Genomic DNA, 16,924 nt, shown 5'->3' on the forward strand with positions numbered 1-16,924 from the left:
TAGGCAAGTTGATTCTTGTGTGCCAGCTTTGGAATACATTTTGTACATTAAATGGTTGGAGACCACTGTATTAGAGTATCAAAAGTATTTCAAAAGTCTTGTATTCAGCATCTGAAAGGTACACTCAGCTGGATTCAGATGGGGTGATTGACTTGGCCGGTAAATCGTTTTATACATTTATAAAATTGGCCCTGAAATCTCCTTGGTAGCTATGGCAGTGTGTTGGCTGTTATTGCCCTGCTGCTTGAGGAAGCACGGCTCAATGTGTTTAGGCATTTGGTTGTGTCTGTACACTTCAAAATCCAACCTGTCGCAAGTGAGCCAGTTCTAGTTGCATTCATACATGGTGAAGCCATAACACTACCTACACCAAGATTTACAGATGAGGTGGTTTACTTTGGATCATGGCCTACATGGAGATCATCCCTGATCAGTTGGGGACTTAGTTCCTCCACTTTAGTAAACATTAAGGCTGACAGTCTGCCCTTCATCCCTATAATTATCTATCATTTCAAACCCAAGTGATGGAATATAGAGCCGTTCATTTTTCTGAGGAATGTGTCACTGTCTAAAAACGGTGTGAAAATGTACACTCACCACTGTTAGTTGCACTGCATGAGAGCATCTGCTAAATTACTTAAATGTAAATATGCCACCTGGGGGTGTTGGACACAGCAGGTTTGAGTGAGATGAGTGACATGGTGAAAATTGAATTACATGGTTAAGAACTTGAACCCAGCCTGGCAGCTTTTGCACAAATAATTCTCATGAGCAATTTTACAAAGAGCCAAGCTAAACAGACAAAACAATAGCCAACAGTTTTTGCCAAGAACTTTTTTTTAAGAATTTGCAAATGACGTGGACTGAAGTGGAAGTAACGTTGACTATATTATCGTCCAATGTTTGATTAAAGAAGCTGGAGGCTTTTTGTTCAGTGGGACCAAGAGCGGAAGAATCAGAGAATGAGTCGTGATTATATCACCTAGAAAGGCAGGGCTTCCAGCCCGACTCCAATTCTCATTGGCTTTCTATGATTGTATAGAGTGTTCAGAATATGGTGCTGTGAGAGCAGCTAGCCCATAGCATGTTGTACCAAATGACCGTCTCAAGTGAGAATTTGCAATTCATATTCACCCAATATTATTCTGTGGATTTCAGCAGTGCTAGCTCCTGAATGCTTACGCACATGCCTGCTCATTACTGTATCGATCGGCCCTACTTAGACAACAGCAGTGGACCTACTTCCTCACGGCAGCCTTCAAGTACCACTATATAACAGAGACCTCCTCTAGAATAGGGGCGTAATGTTGTATCACATTTACGAATAGATATTAATGGTTCATAATCGTCCCTCTCTAGCCCGTAAGTGTAACATGCAATATAATGGACAAACCAGAGGTTTGAAAAACATGTTCATATCTGACTGCTCTGGGGACAAGACCACATTATAAAGGGAGAGAAGTCACCTTTAGAAAGGACATGGGAGAGAAATAAACCTCATTTATCGCTGTGGCTGAATGATGAAGTGAAGTTGGGACAAATGGAGACACGAGCAGCATCACTAACACCAGTGCAAGGAGAGGGTGGAAATCCACCGTCAAAATGATACTGTATTTCACAGAGGAATGTGTCCTGCGCTCCACTGACTCTCTGCAGGAAACTGGATCACTTTCTCTCCCTGCGTTACATGGCTCATTGTCTCTCAGAGAGTAAAGGGACAGAGGGGGAAAGGGAGAGAGATGGAGGTATATTGTTATAGAGGTGCCCAACTGCACTGAAATCAGACGGACCGACTGGCTGACTTATGGATGTGTGTACTCTGTTTTGCGTCTCGCGGCATCACAGTCAAGGTATATACAAAAAGGTGTTTATTTGAGACAGTGGATAGTCATACAAACAGAAGACCACTGATCTCAGTCAACATTTCTTGTTCTCAGTGTGATAACTGCCCTACATTTTGCAAAGGAAATTAAATGAGATCATCTCATCTCCAAGAGGTTGAGTAAAACAATGATTTTCATAACTGTCCACTGTGATTAATGTGCAGGGACTGCAATACAGTCTCATTGAGGCCAGATCGGGTAACAGTCTTGCATTCTAAAAGGCTGCATTTTATCACTGTGCTGCCATAAAAGGTTGCCTGTATTCATGTAGCAACATCCAGCAGAACCGAATCAACAGAAAGCCGCTCATGTCAACATGCTGTGTCTCTGGGTAGGGAACCTGTTTTGGAGGCGTCCTGTGATGAAGCTCCCACCATCTCTGACTGACGGCCAAGTTTACATACCCTGGCCTGTAGCACTCTGAAGGTGGACCTGACCTTTTGTTAACGCTGTCGCTCTTACACACCTACTCTACTGGCCCACTCCACCCCACCCCACATGGGAATCAGACTCCAGGCAGTCACACACACATTAAAAGAGGGCAGACACACAATCTCTGGCTGCAGTTTGTGGTGATTGTTATCTAATCGCCTGTAATCATGGTTCACTTCATATTCAAGTTTATGCCTGCCTGTCACATTTCATTAGAACTAGCAAAGCTCCTTCAGTGCCTCCCATCATCCAGATTGGCTCTCTCTTTCTTTCTCTATCTGCCTAGCAATCTCTCTCTCCCTTTCTTTCTCTTTCTGCATAGCATTCTCTCTCTTTCCCTGACGACTCTGTGACAGCCACCGTCAAAGTTGTTTGTGATGATGTCAAAATGAGTGTTGGCCTCCCAAGTAGCAAAGAGGTCTGAGGCTCTACATTGTGTACAACACCCAGATCAATACCAGGCCATGTATCAGTAAGCTGGGCCTAGGGTTTGTCCTAAAACATGGCAGTACCCCAGCTTTGTCAAACACATCCGTTCAGACAGAATAATACACCAATGTACAAAAAAACTAAACGTTGGCAGGAACCTTTGGTATGGTTTGCATGGATCCATGTTTCTAGGAGGAAGGATATGAAAGGATCACATGCATGTGGGTGTTGACAATGTGGGAGGTGGTTGTTCTTAGCTAGCATCAGGGAGTAGTTGCAATTGTTAGCCATTGTGGTGCACGCATGCATGCAATCTCTCACACACACACACACACACACACACACACACACACACACCTAACATCTATCATCTGTTGCATTTCACCTTTTACCTGGACGCTTACCTGGGTGCTGTCCATGTTGGGGAAGCATTGGGCAGCGTAGCGTGTAGTAAAACAGTATGGGGGAAAAATACACATGACCTCAACTGGAGCCAGGCTGTTGCTTGCCAAACATGGGAGGTAATGGAAGCAGAAGCATATGTCGCTGATCTTACCACTGTGATATGATCTGAGCTCAGGGTGGGGCTGGGACTGGTCTGATACCAGATGGCCCATCTAAAGGCGGAGTCCTGTTGGGATAGGAAGCAGAAGATAACACCCCTCTTTCGTTTTTGGAAATCGTGCTCACAACCCAGTCTAACGCTTTAAATAACCTTTTCCGCTTGCGGTCGCCGACGAAGTGTATTCTATCCTGAGTGACTACTTGAAGCCTACTTGAAGTTTTGATGTCTTCGTCTCCTGCAGAGAGAACTCAAATATAACTCATATTAGAAATGATTACTCCTAAGCATTACTGTATGGCATTAATGATTCGCTTGAGGCTTTGACCAGTTTGGAATGATGAAATTAAAGTGCAGAAGAACTTGTCCGGGAGCCACCTGGGAATCACAAGCCAGACACCTGGTTATCTCCTGGAGACATTTGTCTGTCTGTCTGCCTGAGGGATGGCTACAGGAAGGTAATCCAGGGCCTGAGATTTAAGGTTACCTGTGCATTTGTCAAACAGCTACTTTCTCTGTCTGTCTTTCTTCCCCCCTCTATCTCTCAGCCTTGGAGGTGTCTCACTCACATTGTCGACATACTGTATCTCACTGTGTGTTGAGACCTTTTTTTTGTTTATTCATATAGCATATGCTTTTATACAAAGCAGACAGAGGAGCCCTTTGACTGGGCTGCTCTTCCAAAAGGCCTCCAAGGTTGTCTGAATTCTGGACAGGCGACGCCATGGAGTACTCAACCCCTGTGAAAAGGTTTTGAAGTGGACAGGGACTGGATGTCAGCGGAGGGGAAAGGTGAAAAGTTGTCGAGTGTCATTCACATAGTGATTTTTACAAGAGCCGTGGTTAAGATGTGACAGAGACAAGTGACTTAGGTGTGTAGAGAGAAGAGGACCGAGCCCTGGAGGACCACAGAGGTGACAGCCTGCGAAAGCAGATCGAGATCCTTTCGTGACAGGTAGGAGCGGCCTGCCAGGTGGAATGCAATTCAACAGTACGCGGAGCCTAAGACGTCCAGCCCTGATGGGGGGGGGGGGGGGGGGGTCAGATGGTTCACAGTGTTGAAGGCAATGGATAGAACAAGGAGAATGAGACCAGAGGATAGTCAGCAGGGCCAGTGAGGACACCATCTGTGACACAGCAGAGAGCAGTCTGGATGAGTGAACCGTCTTGAAGCCTGACTGGTTGGGGTCACAGAGTTTGTTCTAGAAGATAATGGGGGCGTTGGTCAGCGATAGCACATCATGTAAGACAAGCCTTTTTGACGTGACAGGGGGTCATGTGTTGGTTTCTTGAGACAGTGAGTAACTCTGGTTATCTTGAAGTCAGAGGGAAAGCTCAGGGATGAGTTGGTTAGGGAGCTGAGAAATGTGAGAGTGTCCCCAGAGATGATCTGAAGAAGGGAGGAGGGGATGGGGTCCAGGGAGGCACACCTCTGAGAATGTGGACTGGTGCTGGAAGAAGTCTCCTAGGATTGAAGCGAAAACGCAGTGAGAACAAAAAAAGAATTTCAGAGATTGTGGTTTCAATACTTTATCCAACACAGGGAGTATAAGCTGACATCAGTGCAGAGCCTGGCCCACCAAATAGACCAAGCCCAATGCTTTGTTCACACACCCTGCACTCCAAAATAGACCCAGATGGAATCACCTTGAGAGGAGGGAAGGAGGGAGAACCATGGCAGCGCTGGTGGTTGATATTCACAGACATGCAAAGTGTGAGATTGCTTTTCTGGCAAAGAGGGAAAGAGATCAACTGTTCTGGGAAAAACCTATTAGCTCAGAGCAGCTTCTCAGCTTCACTGCAGACACAGATAGATCTATCTCACTTTAGCCGGTATAAAAAGGCTATTTCTCTGTCAAAGAACAACTAGAATTTTAAAACTTCATTTTCTGCACTAGGTGAAGTGAACTGGCTGCATCATGAAAATATGTTTAAAATATTTTTTATTGAACATACATAAAGAAAATTGACATGGTGTAATTATTATTATAGTTTTGAAAGTGAAAGTACACTGCCTCTAGATTGATTATCTGGCTAATGATTCTGGCTAACAATTCGGGCCCTGAATTAATGAAATAATGCTGTGTGGTGGCCTCAATAAAAAGAAATATTGCTCTTTGTAGGTGCCTCAAGTCAATAAATTGATCAGTGTAAATAAATGGGTCTAAGTTTCCTTCTGTCTGTGCTACACAAATTCAGGGTAGTCACTGACGCAGAATAGTGGTCATCCTGAGATCATCTACATTGCTAGCCACATTAACAAGTCTCAGGAACAGAGCAAAGAAAGCTACTCTGCAAAACAAACCACATTTTGTCCCCTTGGGTTCCTTGGCTCACTAATCCTGTAGAAATGCCACTGCAGTTTTAATGACACTAACCACATTACAATTAATCATTACTATTAATGATAGACAGGGGTGTAGAATTGGGGGGGGGGGGGGTCCCCCCTGGAAAAGTATGAACATTCTGGTATCCAGTGACCATGACCCACCCCAATAAACAATACAAACCTACGTCATTGATGTTAGACATTTACTTACTTCTAACAGTAATTATCCAATTTGATTGCTGTAATACATAAATTAGCCAAGTATTTGAATTTATCAGTTAAAAATATGTCAAGTCAAAATGTATAAACAAATATGAATAGCCTTTTGACAATATGATTTTTTCTAAAGTGTGTTAGGTCTGAAAAGTCATGAAGCCGTAATTCATATTTCTGTTTGCCAGTTCCAGACTTAGGTTGCCACGATCGCTGATGGCTGGGCATCAGTAATGGGGAACCTTTCAAATGTAAAATTAATTACCTGCAATTTCAGCACATCACTAATGCTCAGTATATATTTTGTGCTTAGTTGGTATTCCCCTCTCTGTGCTTGCTTTAGCAAAAACCTTTATGTGTCTGCCCACGCCGTGGAAGCTAGCTGGCGGGAACGTTTGTTTTTGTGGGGAGCGTTTTGAGAGGGGCGCCATGCTGCTGTGGAGTCTGAGGGCTCATTTTTGTCAGGTGAGATTGAATTTCAAATTAGCCGAGGGGGGAGTAAGTTGTCATTAGGGCGGGAGGTTTTAGTTTCCTTCCTCTACATCCCTCTCAAGCTGTCCTCACACAGGGCTTCAGAATGGTGTGAATTAGTTGAAGCCATTGGGGTACAAGTTGTGATGCCAGTCCAGTCTTTCCCTCTCAGAAACGTTTCAAATTGATTTGTGCAGTAATGCTGCAGTGAGTTTTGTCAGGCATTGGACAAATATTGATGTATTTCAGTTTGTCAGAAATTGGACACTGCGCACAGAAATAAGTCATAGAAAGATCAATCCAACTTGCTTACTATAACTTATCAAGGGGACCTACTCCGCACAATAGTACCAATACAATGTACGCTCTGCCCATTGAAAAGCAGTTCAGTTCAGAGAAAATGCTTTTATTAGAGTGTCATTCTGATTGATAATTCTCTTTGTCTTCTTCTTTCTGCTTCCCACCACCCTCTATTCCCATCTTTCTCTGTCCTTAACCCCTCTGTTTTTCTTTCTCTCTCACAACCTGTATCTCTACACTGGGGAACCAGTCTGGTCTACAGTATACTTCCTGGAATTCAGACAACGCCACATATTAGTATAACAATTTTTTGTAGACATGTACAACAATTTATTTGCATGCTTTGGTGTTAGGTTCTGCTCCTCTGAGGTAACTCGCATGATTCCATCACATGATTGTATATACAATATTACTAGTAATGATATCAACACCACAATATCATTAAAAACAATCGGTAATAGGCAAGGTACACAGTACCGATCCCCTGAAGGAACAAACATGTGGAGGGACTGGTGTTGGGTGGTTTCGCACCTGCATGCTAGAACCAGCGCACATCAGACTAAATGAGGGACCTGACCATTAAATAGTCAGTGCGAAATCTGATATTGTGATTGGAACGATCCCCGGAATCAGCTGATATGTGGCTAACCAATGACCACTCGGTTTTCCTGTCTGAACTGGCAATGGTAATTTATCTAAGGACCATGTCCTGCCTAATGTGTTAAACTGCAGAAAACCTAAATGGGGAAACGAAAGAAGTAATATAGGAAAGAGAAAGGAAAGCCTCCTTTTCTCTTTCCTTCCTTCCCGCTCCATCCTCCTGCTCCCCTTAATCATGGTGTGATGCTTGAGCAAATAGATTGTGTAATACAAATCCACTGTGATTGGCTGATAAGGCTGGCTCTAATCCGTGCCCTGATGAAGAGATCAAAGAGCTGTTGCTCTGTGTGTAACTTATTTTGCGCAATCAGAGTGAGTACCTGTAAATATTTTGAGCAGTAGTAGCACCTGGTCAAGTACGGTGCCTACGGAAATATTCAGCCTCCTTTCCTTTTATGTTATCGACGTACTTTATAACTGATAAAAAATTTTTTTGCCATCAATCCACACACAATATTCCATAATGACCAAGGGAAAACATGATTTTGAGTCAATTTATTGAAGATTTGCTGGGCCACATAAAGACATCCTCCCACCACCATGCTTCACCGCAGGGACGGTATTAGCCCGACGGTGACCGGTACCTTTTTTCACCAGACGCGGTACCTTTTTTCACCAGACAGAGCTTGGTATTCAGGTTTAATAGCTCGATTTTGGTGTCATCCGACCAGATAATCATTTTCCTCATGCTCTCTCATGCCTTTTACACAGGAGTCGCTTCGGTCTAGCCCCTGATTGAAGGAGTGCTGCAGAGATGGTTGTCTCTCTGGAAGTTTCTCCCATCTCTGCAGAGGAACTCTGAAGCTCTGTTAAAGTGTCCACTGGGTTCTTGTTCACCTCCCTGACCAAGGGTCTTCTTTCTTAGTTTGGCCAGGTAGCCAGCTCTAGGAAGAGTCTTGGTGGTTCCCAACTTCTTCCATTTCACAATGATTGAGACCCCTGTGCCCTGGAGAACTTTCAATGCTTAAGCAATGTTTTTATAACCTCAGATTTATGCCTTGATACAATTCTATCACAGAGGTCTGTGGACAGTTCCCTGAACTTAATATGTTAGATTTCGTTGTGACTTACACTATGAAGTATGGGACCATATATAGACAGGTGTATGCCTTTCTAAATGTCCGATCCTTTACATTTGTTACAGGTTTACTGGGTTCAAGTTCTAGAAATATCTCAGGATGTACGGTATCTGAGATCAGTTTGGAGTGTTACGGCAAAGCATCTGAATGGGTCATTTTTTATGAATTGGCCCAAGCATCTTAGTAACAGTTTTTTGCTTTGTCATTATGAGGTATTTTGTATAGCTTGATGTGAACAAAAAAAGATTGAATAAATTCTAAATTCAGTGCAAAACACAGCAATATGTAAAATGAAGCAATCTGAATACTTAACAAAAGTCACAGTATAAGTGTTCAGACCACAGTGGTAGGTGGATGTTAGAGATATGGATTGTCTATTGCAATCTGTCACTGTGTGTTGGAATTGGAGTCCTTGTCTTAATCAGGTGACCATCAGCACTCTGATGAATGGATGCTGCCTGACTGCTGAGTTTGGCTACACACTCCTTCACCGCTCTGCTCAGCTATGTTGTATTGATCACTTTCATGACTTAATCTACCACCTCCGTTTCCTTGTACAGCCTAGCTCAATCTCCTCCACACTACCAGCTCCACTGATGGCTTTATCAACCTGTCCTACACGGATGTGTGGAAAGAGACAGAGATGGATATAGAGACATAGGGAAGAGAGACAGGAAGAGAGCATGATAAAAAATACAGATGGTAGGAGTGAGAGAGCACCAAATACAGGATGTAATAGAAAGTGAAAGAAGAGAGGAAAGAGACAGACCAGTATCAGAGTGTGTTCATTTGGGACATGCATGTTCAGACATGACCTGAGATAAGGACATAATAGTGCTTTCCATATTTAGGTAATATTCACTCTTGTAGGTCATTAATGTTGACTACTAAGAATATTGTTTTGTGTGATGTCATGTCAATGACACAACCATGTCTGCATGCTGTAGACTGTGATAGGTCTGTGTGTGGTGACTAGTCTGTGTGTGGTGACTGGTCTGTTTGTGGTGACTGGTCTGTGTGTAGTAAGTGGTCTGTGTGTGGTGACTGGTTTGTGACTGGTAACTGGTCTGTGTGTGGTGACTGGTCTGTGTGGTGATTGGTCTGTGTCTGGTGACTGGTCTGTGTGTGGTGACTGGTCTGTGTCTGGTAACTGGTCTGTGTGTGGTGACTGGTCTGTGACTGGTAACTGGTCTGTGTGTGGTGACTGGTCTGTGTGGTGACTGGTCTGTGTCTGGTAACTGGTCTGTGTGTGGTGACTGGTCTGTGTGTGGTGACTGGTCTGTGTGTGGTGACTGGTTTGTGTGTTGTGATGTCTGACATCTGTTGTCTGTTGACTCAAAAGCAGGCATAACTGGTTTCCTACAGATCTACCCTGCTTTATGTAAAATCTTTATTGGAATTGCTTTTTATTATGTTCTTTCCTTAATCAGAGTCAAATTTGCCCCATACTGTCTTGTTAGGTATACATAATTGCAATGTAGTTACTCCCAGGCAGTTTTTGCATTTTCACTCTATTAAAGTATAATTTGTCCTTTAGGAATCCCTGAAGGGTTTTCAGCACATTAAGATTACGTATGAACAGGGTAATTTATCTTTACTACTTTGACAACTCCTACAGAAGATTATTGTCTGAGAAATTAATATATTTTTCTTATTATTATTTTTCAAGAAATTATGTCTGTGGAGGACAGTTTAAATGAAGTATGAAATTATACATTCCTTATATGCATTTGAATGCAGAATCTAACAGCATAGAACAGTCCCAAAGCAACTCAACTCATTCAACTGAGGTCACAGACACAAGTGTGTTAAGTGGCTTATGCATCTATGTCCATGAACTAATGACAAAATATATTTTCACTGCTGCAATACAGTAGATAGAATGAACTGAGTCTATTTTTGATTGGTTAAGGCAACTCCATTTCTTCAAGTTTTTTTGTTTCTGTATACACTACAACAGTGAAATGATTTGTAGCACTGTTTTTCTCATATATATGTCACACTCTATGATGATCCACTGAAATAACTTTGTGTATTTGTAATAAATCAGCCATTTTTTAGAGGGTACAAATTTGATTTAAACCTAGCAGCTTGTGTTTGTCCAAAAAAAAACTTTAAGTATCATATGTGGTGTGGCAATTAAAGAGGCCACCCACTTTTTTCCAGTTTTGTGGTTCCATCTTATTATGTCATTGCCTCGTCCCAACAGCATGGTTCAAGACTGGCATCCTGTGATGGACATTCCACCAAGCCGCTCTGCTTCTTATCGCACTCTTCACTCAATAAGGAAGTATGCCAAAACCAGTTCCCCAGAGCACTTCCGTTTTTAGGGACACGGACATGTTCATAACAGGTTATGACTCATCTGCGTTGCGATACACTGCTTCGGCACTGGAGAACCAACTTGGTCCAGATTTATCATTTGTGGTGAACTCTTCAGGGCCGAGAGTATATATTTTGAAGACACTGAACACTGAAGTGAAAACAAGCCTTCATATACAAAGCATGCTTTGATTTACAACGTATTACCAGTCTCTTTATCTGTTGACCCTTTTCTAACAAGCTCTGTATGCTCACTCCACCCTTCCCCCTTTCCTCTGTCCAATCCCGTGGAGCGTAGAGGAAAATGAGGGGACGTGGACCTGAGGTCTACAGACTGGCTTGATGACTGCTTCCTGTCTGGCTGAGGCCTGGCCACAGACGCTGTAGTGACAGTCAGCACCATCTGGCCCAACACACACACTTCATCTCCACAGAGCCTCAAAGAGCGCCAGAAAGATGATTGCTAACAGCATGATTATGGCTGTATGAGATTAGCCTGGCCTTGTTTACAGGCTTGTAGGTTTGACTGTGTCTAGTGAACGTACCACTAACTTCAGAGAAGTAGAGACAGAGAGGAACTGAAGAAAGCAAGCCCATCAGCCACTGTAAGAGCACTTTGCTCGATATCTTGTCTTAACAGGGTTAAGTCTATTATTACAGAGAAATATTGCTAATACATCTGACAGCTAACTACAAAAAGAACACACTTTTCTCCAACTACTACAGTCCAGTAAAACATAAGTAATGCTCTTCAGCTTAAGGAAGTACTGATGCAATTACTGGTTGTCCGCTAATATTCAGTATATTAGCTTGACCAGTTCCCCCCAAACTCATCATTGTGATCTTAATGCTTCCGTGAACTGGCTCTCGCTGCACACACAACACAAGACTCACTAGTACCAAAGTTTCTACTAGTCCATCTTAGACAAATCTCCGCTCTACCTCAGTTCACTCCTCAAAATCAGCCTACGTAACAGAACACTCTGGTAGATACTCCACACTAGTTATCCCTGGAATTAAAATGTAAGAGTATCATTGAATAATAATCTTCTGTGCAATGTTGTAAACTTATTTTGAATGATGGTTTTACTCTTCAAAGCCCACTAATAAATGAAACATTTACTTTAAATTGTTTTATTATTAGTAACATTCCAGTGAAAACACTACAGTCCAAATCCTTACCTCACTGTATAGAAATTCAGATTTTAATTTATTCTATGTTCATGAATTTCAGTCAATAAAATTAAATGTCTTCCAAATTAGGTGGCTGTGGATCCAACTTTTTCTGAATCTTTAGTCTGGCAGACCAAAAAATACAGAACATCCTGAAGCTTATGTACATTTAGGGAAGAATAACAAGCAATAGGTTAGGCTATAGTTTGCTAACACCTGCTCTAAAATATGTTCACTGTACGCTGTATTCAATACAACACTGAAGAATACTTTAAAACAACACTGAATACTACTTTAAAACAACATTGACATATACTGTAAAACAACATTGAAGACTACTTTAAAAGAACACTGAAGACTACTTTAAAACCACACAGTCACAAAGATCAAAATGCACATACCCCTGAATTACAACTGATTTACATCAAATGGTTACTATGCAGAAGGATTCCACATCATCGCTATTACTTGAAGAATTAAGATTCATGATTGAATGCAGTCCTTTATTTGTCTTTCATTAAATTTGGTCCTGTTTGACCTATTTAAAATACTTGGGTCATTATGTGATATTCAAGATGTTGACTCAGTTTTGATCTAGTTGTCTGCTACACAAGTAGACTATAGCAGAGACTGTGTTGAGAATAAACACATGCATTGAACGTGATCTGCGCATGCTCAGAAGCTTCAGCGATATCCAGATCTTTTGGTTTGGCAGACCAGTTATCTTGAAAGGGTCGTATCCACAGCCAGTAGAAATACAGATTTATTCCATTCAACCACTACCGACTCTCCCCACCAACACTGACTACTTTAGCTGGAATTAGCGCCATGCTAGGGAGTGAAGACATGATCACAGAACTGGGGTGATTAGCCAAGCTCTCTGTATGCCAGGCCAAGTACGTGTGGAGCAGAAAAAAGTGTAAAGCAGTACGAGCCAATTTTCCATTCTGGCTGGAGTTCTGGCATCATTTCCCCTTGTCTGTCTCCCACTGCTAATAGAGAGAGGCAACAGTGGGTGTGGAAAAAGAGATTAGGTTATCAATGTCAGGTAGGATCATGGACAATGACGGAATTCTGTTCTGACCAACACAAAGCATTCACAAGTATTCAATATTTCATTATAGAAAAACATCACATATATAGAAAAAATATTATGTATTTATATGTAGCATTTTATCCATAAATTTTATTCTAGTCACTTAAAATTTGTTAATGTTGTATGGAGCTTTTCAATCTACAGACCAACCCTTCATTGACCTCTAAATAGAGTTCCTTTACTATTCCTCTCACAGATCTGCCTGAGAGACTAGCGACTTTCTCAAAGAACCTCAGTGTCTCTCTTAATGCAGCCTCTGTTCTCTTTACGGTGTCCCCAGTCTTGGCCCACGAATCCCAGGCTCAGATTAAGAAACTGGTCCACCACACTGTATAGATGTGGTTATATGTGTTAAATAGCACCCCCTTCTGGTGATTATAAGGAATATATGTCAGCCATTGGAATTTTAGTAATACTACAGTTTTTCCTCAATCACTTTGCCTCAATTCTCGAATGATAACAATTTTTAGTTAGCTTCAATTAATTTCTTGTTCACACCAGATTTTAATTTCTTATTAATTTAAGCAAATTGCACACGTTTTGGCACATGTGCAAAAGGTTAAATATTTAACATAGTATGTTTATGATGTCTGCTACATTGGCAAAATACCTGCCAGGTGACATAGTAAGAAAATAGGTATCGCAAGGAGATTTTTCCTCCGGTGCATCACAAGGGAAAACATCAGATGTGATATTGATGAAAATCTCTTGCCAGACCGACAAGAGTGACAGGATATTCAACAAGAAGATGGGAACTTGTAGTGTCATGTAACACGAGGAGGTGCAATTCATTGTTTTTACAGAACCTATTGTTGCATTGATGTCATTTTGTGGCAAATATACTGTTTACTATCTATGACTTTACATATAAGAAATATGTAAAAATGTACATGTAAATGTAAATTTTCTGTGTATATGTAACACATTGCTAAATTTACTGTATATATACAAATGTGCATATCCTTTTTCTGTGTACTACTGTATTGTACAGTATTGACTTTTCCCAGTAGACCTACATAAAAACCTACAGTTGAAATCGGTAATCAGCTAGCCAAAACTGACATTCTTGTACTGTGGATATAAAAAGTCTACACACCCCTGTTAAAATGCTAGGTTCTTGTGATGTAAAAGAATGACACAAAGATAAAGATCATATCGGAACCTTGTCCACCTTTAATGTGACTTATAACCTGAACAATTCAATTGAAAAACAAACTGAAATCCTTGAGGGGGAAAAATATAAAACAAAAAACTCACAATAACCTGGTTGCATAAGTGTGCACACCCTTAAACTAATACTTTGTTGAAGCACCTTTTGATTTTATTATTGCACTCAGTCTTTTTGGGTAGGAGTCTATTAGCATGACACATCTTGACGTGGCAATATTTGCCCACTATTCTTTGCAAAAGCACTCCAAATCTGTCAGATCTCCTGTGCACATCCCTCTTCAGATCACCCCACAGATGTTCAATTGGATTCAGGTCTGGGCTCTGGCTGGGCCATTCCAAAACGTTAATCTTCTTCTGGTGAAGCCATGCTTTTGTGGATTTGGATGTGTGCTGTGGGTTGTTGTCATGGTGGAAGGTGAACTTCAGCTTCCAAATGCCAATTGCCTGGTATTTGGAACTGTTCATAATTCCCTCTACCCTGACTAAGGCCCCGGTTCCAGCTGAAGAAAAACAGCCCCAAAGCATGATGCTGCCATCACCATGCTTCACTGTGGGTATGGTGTTCTTTGCGTGATGTGTAGTGTTGTTTTTGCGCCAAACATACCTTTTGGAATTATGGCCAAAAAGTTCAACCTTGGTTTCATCAGAGCATAACACATTTTCCCACGTGCTTTTGAGAGACTTGACGTTTGTTTTTGTAAACTTCAACCGGGCTTGGATGTTTTTCGTTGTAAGAAAAGACTTCCGTCTTGCCACCCTACACTATAGCCCATTCATATGAAGAATACGGGAGATTGTTGTCACATGTAGCACACAGCCAGTACCTGCCAGAAATTCCTGCAGTTCCTTTAATATTGCTGTAGGCCTCTTGGAAGCCTCCCTGACCAGTTTGCTTCTTGTCTTTTCATCAATTTTGGAGGGACGTCCAGTTCTTGGTAATGTCTCTGTTGTGCCATATTTTCTCCACTTGATGACAACCGCTGAACTTTATTTGTGATTAATCAGAGTCAAATGATGGCAGGTGTGTAATAACTTCTATTTATCATGAGTTTGAATGTGGTTGGTTAATTCTGAATGCAGTTATAAGAGGGTGTGCACACCAGGTTATTGTAAGGTTTTTATTTATTTTTATTAATTGAATTGTTCACATTATATGTCACATTAAAAGTGAAAAAAGTTATGACATGATTTATCTTTGTCTTATTCTTTTAATCACAAAAACCTGGCATTTTAACAGGGGTGTGTAGACTTTTTATATCCACTGTATGTCCCATAAAACAGTTGTGACAATTGTGCTTACAGTTTTGATAATGATAAAAATTAGCCAAAGCGATTGAGAAAAACCATAACATGGAATCCAATCAAGAAGGAAATTAGGTATACCAACATGGACGAAAAACACTGTCAACACACAAGTAGGCTACTTCCTGTTTTGCTATGCTAACACTGACTTCTAATCTCTCTCTTTGTCTACCAATCTCTGCGCCTACTTTCTCTCCGTCTTCTCCTCTGCTCTTAAACACTTCCCTCTGTCCAGGTCCAACTGGTTGAAGCCGTGCTGTGGTCGGAGGGTCGCCTTGTGGCAGGTGTGTCTGCTCAGTGCAGGCTTCAACTGTATCCTGGTTGCTCTAGTCATCTTGGTGGTGGTCTTCTTGACTGTGGAACTCCTTATAGACACCAGGCATCTGCAATGTAACTATCTCTACCGTTAACAGTGAAGAAATATCCCTGCACACTGTTACACTGAACAGCATTTTTTTTTTTACATATCTCACAATCAGTGTGGAGCCATTATTACTAGAAGATAAGTTGATCACTAAGGCAGGACTAGACCGGAAACGTCCGGTTTCCAAGGATACAGTCTTCCCTCAGCCTAGTTTCCGTTGCCTCCTGAAAACCAGATTTTGTATCTCCGCTCTGGCGTTTAGTTTACGCCTGAAGCGTTAAGTTAGTCTCTCCTTAACAGCACTGACTGCCTGGGCAGATGTTGCCATCGATTATGTTACGAGATGTGAGCCAAGGTATGTCCCAAATAGCACATCATTGCCTACAGAGTCGTGAGTCCTGGTCAAAAGTAGTGAACAGGGTGCCATTTGAGACCTCCCCCAAGAGACAGGACAGTATTGATAGCTGATTCTCGCTCCACTCCACTCTTCACTGCTCTGGAGACTACAGGACACCAGTCACTTCAGATGTATTATCATTTATCCTGACTGCCCTGGCTGTCCTGATGCCAGATCTGGGAAGACAAATGGAGAGGCGAGGAGGGAGTGTAGGGGGTGTGGGATGAATGCACAAAGAGAGAGAGAGAGAGATTAGCGCTGGCGGAGATGGAGAGGTAGAGGTTGGCACACGGCTTAATGGAAGGAGCGGTAGGGAGGGATGCATGGGCTGATCAGATCAGGGAAGGAGAAGAAGAAAGGTGGGCGTGAGGAAGCACAACACTGTTTCAGTGGCCAATTAGAAAAGGTGGGAAAAGGCAGGACAAAATAATGGTGACAACAGCTTACTGTTATATCCTGTACAGTCAAAAAACAGAATTTCCAAATGTTTGGACAATATTTGTACACTATAACAATGAAGTAACCAAAGGTTTAAATTTAGTGTCTTTTTTTCTGTTAGGAAAAGAAAGGGCGTGCAATTTCAGGCTGTTGATTGGGTACTTTTGGCCAATTACATCACGTCACCAGCCCAGTGAAAAATACATTGTCATACATATATTTTGTGATTTATTAGACAAATTAGAAACTTTAAAATAAAAAGGCACAATACTGTGTTGCACTTTTTTAAGAGCTTGCAAGATCA

At 41.7% G+C, this 16,924-nt stretch overlaps 1 protein-coding gene across 2 annotated transcripts in view; it reads left to right on the plus strand.

Annotated features, from left to right (window-relative positions):
• Window positions 1-16,924, plus strand: part of LOC105022633 (transmembrane protein 266) — a 51,441-nt gene that overhangs the window by 18,713 nt on the left and 15,804 nt on the right. For both annotated transcript variants that reach the window (XM_020056517.2, XM_010891232.3), the window contains one exon: window positions 15,657-15,811. In XM_020056517.2, coding sequence (XP_019912076.1) covers window positions 15,657-15,811 — 155 coding nt within the window. The remainder of the gene's footprint in view (window positions 1-15,656; window positions 15,812-16,924) is intronic.

This window comes from Esox lucius, chromosome 2 (genome assembly GCF_011004845.1).
Source record: "Esox lucius isolate fEsoLuc1 chromosome 2, fEsoLuc1.pri, whole genome shotgun sequence".
Taxonomy (NCBI): Eukaryota; Metazoa; Chordata; class Actinopteri; order Esociformes; family Esocidae; genus Esox; species Esox lucius.